The sequence below is a fragment of the Ovis aries genome, chromosome 25, assembly GCF_016772045.2.
Source record: "Ovis aries strain OAR_USU_Benz2616 breed Rambouillet chromosome 25, ARS-UI_Ramb_v3.0, whole genome shotgun sequence".
Classification (NCBI taxonomy): Eukaryota; Metazoa; Chordata; class Mammalia; order Artiodactyla; family Bovidae; genus Ovis; species Ovis aries.
In genome coordinates, this window is record NC_056078.1 from 1,062,889 (window position 1) to 1,071,787 (window position 8,899).

Consider the following 8,899-nt stretch of genomic DNA (forward strand, 5'->3'; position numbering starts at 1 on the left):
CATCAGGTTCTAAGAACTGTCCTCATCTCAAACCACACAAGTCCTTATCTGTGTTTAAGTGAACAGCTTGGGGGTGGAGGGCTGGACATGCAACTTCCACACTTGACCAGTGACCCACCTGGGATATTGATATTCCCTGATAGCTCAGTTGGTAAAGAATCTGCCTGAAATGCAGGAGACCCTGGTTCGATTCCTGGGTCAGGAAGATCTGCTGGCGAAGGGATAGGCTACCCACTCCAGTATTCTTGGGCTTCCCGTGTGGCTCAGCTGGTAAAGAATCCGCCTGCAATCCGGGAGACCTGGCTTCGATCTCTGGGTTGGGAAGATCCCCTGGAGAAGAGAAAGGCTACCCACTCCAGTATTCTGGCCTAAAAGAACGCCATGGACAGTCCATGGGGTCACAAAGAGTCAGACACAACTGAGTGACTTTCACTTTCTTTCTTTCCACCTGGGAATTATGAGCAAGACAATCCCTGTGGTGCCCACTGCACCAAGACCCTCCATCATTGTCATCCCACTGCCCCCTCAGGCCCTGGGCTCACTCCTAGCTCCCAGCTCCATGCACGGTGCTCCCACCCTCTCACTCACTGGACGCCCCAGCAGCCTCTTCTATCTGCCAGACCGGGAGCACAGCTCAGACCAGTCACCTCTTATCCCATCAGCCACAGGGGCCCCGCAGTGAGCTCCTTCATCTTTTAAGACTCCTGTGACCAAGACGATAAGACAAGTTATCAGCGAAAAATGACTGCAGAGCAACCTTGTAGGCCACAGCTCCTGGAAGATATCTACAAATTCCAACACAAAGTGAGACACAGGAGGAAGGGCCAAGGGGCGCACCAAGGACTGTGGTTCCTTCAGAAGAGAGACGGACATGACAGTCTTCAGCAGATACCCACAGGCGCCTCAGATGGCAGACCCTGGTTTTAAAGTTTCTGATACAAATCCCGTAAGATCAAAGCTTTCTGGTCACACAGTTAAGGCAGCATGTTCAGCAAACTGCTAAACACAGATGAAAACACTGCTATTCAATCATATAGTTACACTTCTGAAGAAGAATTTTTGTATTCCTTTCTCTAAAAATTAACAAACATTGGAATTCCTTCTCTTCAATTCAGCTTTTTTTTCAGCCTCTTGATTTAAAGTACACACACACATGTGCTCGTTATTTCCAGCATTACAAAGAGATGGGCCAACGTCTAAGGCTGCTCCTACAAGGATAAGTTACAAATTAATGGTGATCCCCCTCAACATTCTCTTAATCTTACAAATGTCAACATTCAGAGTGGGTGCAACATAGTATATAGACAATAGTACATTGTCTTTTGAGGCAACCCTATGTCCTCATAAGGAGCTTTCATCATATTAAATACAATATATATATATTGTTTGTTTGAAAAGTGAATTGAAAGTCACTCGGTTGTATCCGATTCTTTGTGACCCCATGGACTATACAGTCCTTGGAATTCTCCAGGCCAGAATACTGGAGTGGGTAGCCTTTCCCTTCTCCAAGGGATCTTCCCATCCCAGGGATCAAACTGGGGTCTCCTACATTGCAGGCAGATTATCTGTTTGAAAGGTGGGAATAAATTAGTGTACCAATCCAAGATTTACTCCCTCAAATTATACATTCACACTTTTTCAAGGCAGCAAATCTAACTAGCTCCCCTTCTTAAAATAAAAGGAGGTACAGCTCTTGCTTCCTTAAAGGCTGTCTTCTGAGCAGGCTCACAGACAGGACATGTGGGAACAGGTACAAAGGTACACGGACCGTGACCATGCGGAGAGGCGGGGTTGGGCCACCTACCACGGCCAGATGCGTGGGCGCCACAGAGCCTGAGCCTGATACCTAAAACCTTTCTTGACATCTAAAGTTTCAGAAACAAAACTGGATTTCCTACACCTATTTTTAATTACACATGAAGATGATGGACACACCCTGCAGTGCTCAGGGTTTCTAAACTCAGGTTTCCACCTGGGCCTGGTCAGGCCATCCCTTATTCCTTCTTTGAAGGCACTCTTTGAAGGCCCTATTCTGTGCCACACACACGCTAAGGACTAGACACAGAAAGATGAAGCAGACACAGCTCTTTTCCCAAGAAGCTCATAGTCCAATGAGAACTCCTAATCTCAAGTTTTTCTTTTAAAAGAGAAACAGGGGGAAAAAAATTCCATCAAAAATACACGCACAACCAAGTGACAAGATTATTCTCTTTATACCTCCGGAATACCAAGAACCCACTAAGCTGTAAAAGTCAGTGAGAGGTAAAATGTTTCCATTCTGTTCCCTCCTCTCCCACACCAGCCTGCCCTATATGACAAATCCTTCTCTAGGACTATCCTTCCTAAAGCAACACATTTGTAACAAAAAATGTGGGATTCTCACCTGCTTCAAGTCTAAGAACATTACAAACCCTCTTTCGCAACCCTCATCAAACCTGCAGTTTTATCTCTAGTCACATGATCTTTTCATTAATGCCTCTCCCCGACTAAACTGCAAGCCCCAGCAAGAGCAGGAACCAGGTTTTCTTCTGCTCATCAATGAAACCCAAGGGCCTAGGACACAAGACTCAATATTTATTAAAAGAAATGAAGATTTGGAGAAACCTCAAAACCATTTAGATCTTACAAGGACTTTGCATTTAAACATTTCTCCATTTATGGCAAAAAATGAGACTATACAAAATCTGAATTTTGTTTCTAAAAATATTCACTTTTACTTTCTAAAATTACTCAGTTAAGATTTACTTGGGTTGTGATCTGCAGTTTCTCAACCCTTCTAGAGTTTACCGATCACTGACCATAGCCAGTGCTGACTCTTCTGAAGAGCTTAAAAACTTCCTGCCTACCACTCAGTGAGGCAAAAACGGGACAAACCTGAAAGGTTTAACATTGTTTTGCTTCACGGAGTAAAAATGTTAGCTGCTTAAGAAATTAACCTGACGCAAATAACGTGTATGTGGTTTTTTTGTGTGTGCAAGAGCATATTACAAAATAGGTCTTCTAGAATCTACGATTAATTTTACAGACAGGGTAAAAACAAACAAACAACCCAGGTCACTTGAGAACGCTGGCAAAGTAAAAGCGAAACGGACTTGACGACTGTAATAAGGAGATGCCTCTCCACTTGCATAATATGCTACAGATTGTCCGCGCACCTGCGGACCCACACCGCCACAGCAGGCGCACTCCGTCCGCACCTGCAGGAGGACGCCCAGGTCCTCTTCACCGATTCCAATGGCCCCAGGCCCCCTGCTGCCCCCTCAGTGCCCCTCTCGCCGGCCTCGGACCTCGCACGGGTAAGGTCGCCGGTGACCGAGAGGAGGGCCCTACCTGCCAGCCTCCGGCGCTCGGGCTGCGCCAGGCTCAGGAGCTTCTGCGCCTCCGAGCGCCTGGGCGCCGCGGGCCGCAGCAGCGGGTCGTGACCGGGAGTCGCCGCGGCCGCAGGCAAGGCCGGCCCGCGCCGCCAAGCCTCTCCCGCGGCCCGCGCGACCAAGGTCGAGCAGCCAGGGAGCGCTGGGCGCGGGGGCCTGGAGGCGACGGGCCCGGCGAGCGCCCAGCACCTAGACAGCCCGGGGGGCCGCGCCCAGAGCGCCAGGAGCCGCGCCAGGCCCGCGCCGCCCGCGGGGCCGCCGGGACCCCCGCCCGCCCACCGCCGCGGGGCTCGCGCGGCCCAGCCTCCCGCGAGCTCGGCCGGGTGCGCGCCCCCAGGCCTCGCAAACGCCGGGTGCGTCCACAGCGCCCGGGGCTCGGGGCAGCGGGCGGCTGCGCCGCGCCTCAGGAGCAGTCGCAGCGGCCACGCCGGGGGCCCGCGCATGGCGCCGCGTCCGACCGTGCGCCTCGGCCCGCCGGCCCCTCCATGCGCCGCCGCCGCCGCTCGCCCGCCCGGTTAGCCGCCCCCGCGCCCGCCCCATCCCCGCCCGCGCAGCCCCGCCCCGGGGCGCCGAGTCCGGCCCCGACCACCCCGGGGGCCCCCGCCCGTCCCCGGCGCCGGTCGGCAGCGCCCCCCACCGGGCAGCCCGGAGCCCGGCGAGCCGCCCGCCCCGCGGTGGAAGAGGCGGAAGACAGCGCCTGGGCCGCCGCGCCTGCGCACTGCCCCGCGGGGCGCACTGCGCGCCCCTGGACCGCTCGGAAGAAGCTGGGAGCGGCGCGGGCCCCTGGTCACGCCGGCGCGCCGGGGAGCGCGGGAGCGATCGCACGTGCCCGGCTTCTGACCGCAGCGGGCTGCTGGTGTTCGCGGGCTTGGCGGAGGGTGCAACTCGGGTAGCTCTGTGAGGAGAGGGGTCCTCTCATAAGCTGGACAGACGTGCATTGAGCGGAGGTGGCCCGGCTGCGCCGGCTGACTGCTTCCCGGTAAGGCCAGGCAGAACGCGCGCTGTGTAATACCCGAGTGCGGAAAGCCCAGATTAGGGTCAAAACCCACCGGGACGCAGGGACTTCACGGCCTGACATCCGTACTCCAGGGCCTGGTCCTTATCTAAGAATAATGTTTGAGGAAAAGTGGATAGCTTTTTGTTGATCTCTCAGTATTTTAAAGGCTGGGACTCGGATGAGGCCAGTGAAAGTGAAACATTGCTTCAGCTGCAATATTTATGGATTCGGGGGGGGGAAATGGTTAAGAATCAAGATAAATATATTTTAGTTCAAATTTTTAAAAAAATCAAAATTAATGCAAAAATCCATAATGAACAATGTATCAAAATTTCAAATGAAGGATCTGTCCCTGCACTTGGGCAAGCCCACCTCTCTCTCTCAACATTGATCCCAGCCCTCAGAGTTTTGTTTACAAAATCAAGCAATTAGCAGCTTTGTTTGCAATTTGTTTTCAATTTTTTTTTCTTTAGAATACCATTTATCTTGATTACTGGAGCTATTTAGAGTTTCCCTAAATTTTGCCTCCAGGAGAGTGCCTCACTTACCTACCTGGGGCTTTGGTAGGTAAGGAGTGTAGGACTTTTGAGGTGAAGTACCCATAATGGAGAGGTAATGTAGGATTAAATCCCACCCTAAATCCTGTGAAGACAACAGGAATCCTCTAAATTCCATCCTCTAAATTCCAACCTCTTGAACCTAGAGGGGCATGGAGTCCATAGTTCACCACTCCACCCCCACCGCCTCTCCCTGGCGTCTACCTTCTAGAATGCAAGGTGTAATGTGACTGAAGCTTACACTGCTGATTTATAAATAAGCAAGTCCTGGGATTTTGTTAGATGACTTCTGAAAGCAAGGGAGATATAGTGCCGAATACCCCACATCAAGTCAAATAATGACTTTGTGGGAGAAAAAGTGACAATTTTAATTCAAGTCTAATCTTCCTCTTCTTTTCTCTTTTCTACTTCCCAGAAAACTGTTGCTGCTACTGTCTGGGAAAGGTGAGACTGGCTTTTTCTTTCTGCCTTCTCCAGAATGAAGTCCAACATTTTCAGCCAGCACTCTCTGGGGTCTGGAGTCAAAAAACAAAATACCTGAAGTGTAGCTCATGAAGATACCATAACTCTCTGTGTTGCCTGCACTTCTAACAATCAGTCAGATGATAATCTGAAAATTATCCCTGAAAAAATTGTCATGCTTGGAAAAAAACCCCCACCCACCTATCATATGATATATGAGCAAGAATTTTTTTATTTACTAACATAGAATCTAGAGAAAACATCCATGGTTCTTTCAAAAAAACACAGTGGGGGAAAGAAGCAGGGACTAAATATTGACTAAAGGATCATCTGGACTTATATGGTCATCACACCAAAAAAAGAAAAAGAAAAAAAAGTGTTCAGTCCCTCAGTCGTGTCCGCCTCTGCAACCCCAGGACTGCAGCATGCCACGCCTCCCTGTCCATCACCAACTCCCGGAGTTTACTCACACTCATGTCCATTGAGGCAGTAATGCCATCCAACCATCTCATCCTCTGTCATCCCCTTCTCCTGCCTTCAATCTTTCCCAGGGTCGCGGCATCAGGGTCTTTTCCAAGGAGTCAGTTCTTCGCATCAGATGGCCAAAGTATTGGAGTTTCAGCTTCAACATCAGTCTTTCCAATGAACATTCAGGACTGATTTCCCTTAGGATGGACTGGTTGAATCTCCTCGCAGTCCAAGGGGCTCTCAAGAGTCTTCTCCAACACCACAGTTCAAAAGCATCAATTCTTTGGTGCTCAGCCTTCTTCATAGTCCAACTCTCACATCCATACATGACTACTGGAAAAACCATAGCCTCGACTAGAGGGACCTTTGTTGGCAAAGTAATGTCTCTGCTTTTTAATATGCTGTCTAAGTTGGTCATAACTTTCCTTCCAAGGAGTAAGCGTCTTTTAATTTCATGGCTGCAGTCACCATCTGCAGTGTTTTTGGAGCCCCAAAAAGTAAAGTCTGACACTTTATTTTGTTTCCACTGTTTCCCCATCTGTTTGCCATGAAGTGATGGGACCAGATGCCATGAGCTTAGTTTTCTGAATGTTGAGTTTTAAGCCAACTTTTCACTCTCCTCTTTCACTTTCATCAAGAGCCTCTTTAGTTCTTCACTTTCTGCCATAAGGGTGGTGTCATCTGCATACCTGAGGTTATTTATATTTCTCCCGGCAATCTTGATTCCAGCTTGTGCTTCTTCCAGCCCAGCATTTCTCATGATGTACTCTGCATAGAAGTTAAATAAGCAGGGTGACAATATATAGCCTTGATGTGCTCCTTTCCTGATTTGAAACCAGTCTGTTGTTCCATGTCCAGTTCTAACTGTTGCTTCTTGACCTGCATGCAGATTTCTCAGGAGGCAGGTCAGTTGATCTGGTATTCCCATCTCTTTAAGAATTTTCCACAGTTTATTGTGATCCCTGCAGGCAAATGCTTTGGCATAGTCAGTAAAGCAGAAATAGATGTTTTTCTGGAACTCTGTTGTTTTTTCAGTGATCGAACAGATGTTGGCAATTTTATCTCTGGTTCCTCTGCCTTTTCTAAATCCAGCCTGAACATCTGGAAGTTCACGGTTCATGTACTGTTGAAGCCTGACTTGGAGAATTTTGAACATTGCTAAAATGTGAGATGAGTGCAATTGTGCAGTAGTTTGAGCATTCTTTGGCATTGCCCTTCTTTGGGATTGGAATGAAAACTGACGTTTTCCAGTCCTGTGGCCACTGCTAAGTTTTCCAAATTTGCTGGCATATTGAGTGCAGCACTTTCACAGCATCATCTTTTAGGATTTGAAATAGCTCAACTGGAATTCCATCTCCTCCACTAGCTTTGTTTGTCATGATGCTTGCTAAGGCCCACTTGATTTCACATTCCTGGATGTCTGGCTCTAGGTGAGTGATCACACCATCATGATTATCTGGGTTGTGAAGATCTTTTTGTGCAGTTCTTCCGTGTATTCTTGCCACCTCTTCTTTATATCTTCTGCTTCTGTTAGGTCCCTACCATTTCTGTCCTTTATTGAGTCCATCTTTGCATTAAATGTTCCCTCGGTATCTCTAATTTTCTTGAAGAGATCTCTAGTCTTTCCCATTCTATTGTTTTCATCTATTTCTTTGCATTGATCACTGAGGAAGGCTTTCTTATCTCTCCTTGCTATTCTTTGGAACTCTGCATTCAAATGGGTATATCTTCCCCTTTCTCCTTTGCTTTCACTTCTCTTCTTTTCTCAGCTACTTGTAAGGCCTCCTCAGACAACCATTTTGCCTTTTTGCATTTCTTTTTCTTGGGGATGGTCTTGATCCCTGCCTCCTGTACAATGTCACGAACCTCCATCCATAGTTCTTCAGACACTCTGTCTATCAGATCTAATCCCTTGAATCTATTTCTCACCTCCACTGTATAATTGTAAGGGATTTGATTTAGGTCATATCTGACTAGGGTCCATCTAGTCAAGGCTATGGTTTTTCTAGTAGTCATGTATGGATGTGAGAGTTGGACTGTGAAGAAGGCTGAGTGCCGAAGAATTGATGCTTTTGAACTGTGGTGTTGGAGAAGACTCTTGAGAGTCCCTTGGACCGCATGGAGATCCAACCAGTCCATTCTGAAGGAGATCAACCCTGGGATTTCTTTGGAAGGAATGATGCTAAAGCTGAAACTCCAGTACTTTGGCCACCTCATGCGAAGAGTTGACTCATTGGAAAAGACTCTGATGCTAGGAGGGATTGGGGGCAGGAGGAGAAGGGGACGACTGAGGATGAGATGGCTGGATGGCATCACTGGACATGAATCTGAGTGAACTCCGGTAGTTGGTGATGGAGAGGGAGGCCTGGCGTGCTGCAATTCATGGGGTCGCAAAGAGTCGGACACGACTGAGCGACTGAACTGAACTGAACTGAATGGTCTAGTGATTTGCCAACTCTAAGTACACACACAGACAAACACACACACATATATCCAATATATTGGTTTGGCCAAAATGTTTGGGTTTTTCAATAAGATATTACAGGAAACCTGAACAGATGTTTTTGTCAATCCAATATATTGGCAACAATAATATATATATATACACACACGTATATATAATGCATTTCCCATTTTAAAATAAGGATAGGCCTTCCCTGGTGGTCTAGTGGTTGAGAATCTACCTGCAAATGCTGGGGACGTGGGTTTGATCCTTGGTTTTGGAAGAATCCACATGCCTCAGAGCAGACAGTCCCAGGCACCACGACTGCTGAGCCATTGTGCTGCAGCTACTGAGCCAGTGCACTCTAGAGCCCATGGGCCACAACAAGAGGAGCCAGCATGAGAAGCCTACAGCCACAACTAGAGAGAGCCCAACCAGAGCAACAGAGACCTAGCGCAACCAGAATAAACTAAAAATAACAATAACTTTTCATTAGAAATTAGCATAAAATCCCTTGGCCACTGAAAAGAGCAAGAAATGTTCTAAAATGTGTTTGGGAAAAAGAAAACAAACCACTTAGATGTGAGTGGATCAATAGTAC

The 8,899-nt window shown here is 48.2% G+C and overlaps 1 protein-coding gene, 1 long non-coding RNA gene and 1 other non-coding gene across 5 annotated transcripts in view; 2 read left to right on the forward strand and 1 right to left on the reverse strand.

The window, feature by feature from the left end:
- ABCB10 (ATP binding cassette subfamily B member 10) overlaps positions 1-3,860 on the reverse strand; it is a 34,055-nt gene extending 30,195 nt beyond the window's left edge. Inside the window, exon 1 of one of the 2 annotated variants that reach the window (XM_012104929.5) lies at positions 3,331-3,860. In XM_012104929.5, the coding sequence (XP_011960319.3) occupies positions 3,331-3,814 (484 nt within the window). In that variant the 5' untranslated portion in view covers positions 3,815-3,860. Of the gene's footprint in view, positions 1-118 lie in introns of both variants that reach the window. The other variant, XM_060406813.1, reaches the window with a different exon arrangement.
- On the forward strand, positions 134-206 carry TRNAF-GAA (transfer RNA phenylalanine (anticodon GAA)). The gene has a single exon. It is a non-coding gene; the product is annotated as a tRNA-Phe (tRNA).
- Positions 3,134-8,899, forward strand: part of LOC132658663 (uncharacterized) — a 37,680-nt gene continuing 31,914 nt past the window's right edge. Inside the window, exons 1-2 of one of the 2 annotated variants that reach the window (XR_009598587.1) lie at positions 3,134-3,296; positions 5,341-5,369. This is a non-coding gene — a long non-coding RNA (uncharacterized LOC132658663). Of the gene's footprint in view, positions 3,297-4,086; positions 4,351-5,340; positions 5,370-8,899 lie in introns of those variants that run through there. The other variant, XR_009598586.1, reaches the window with a different exon arrangement.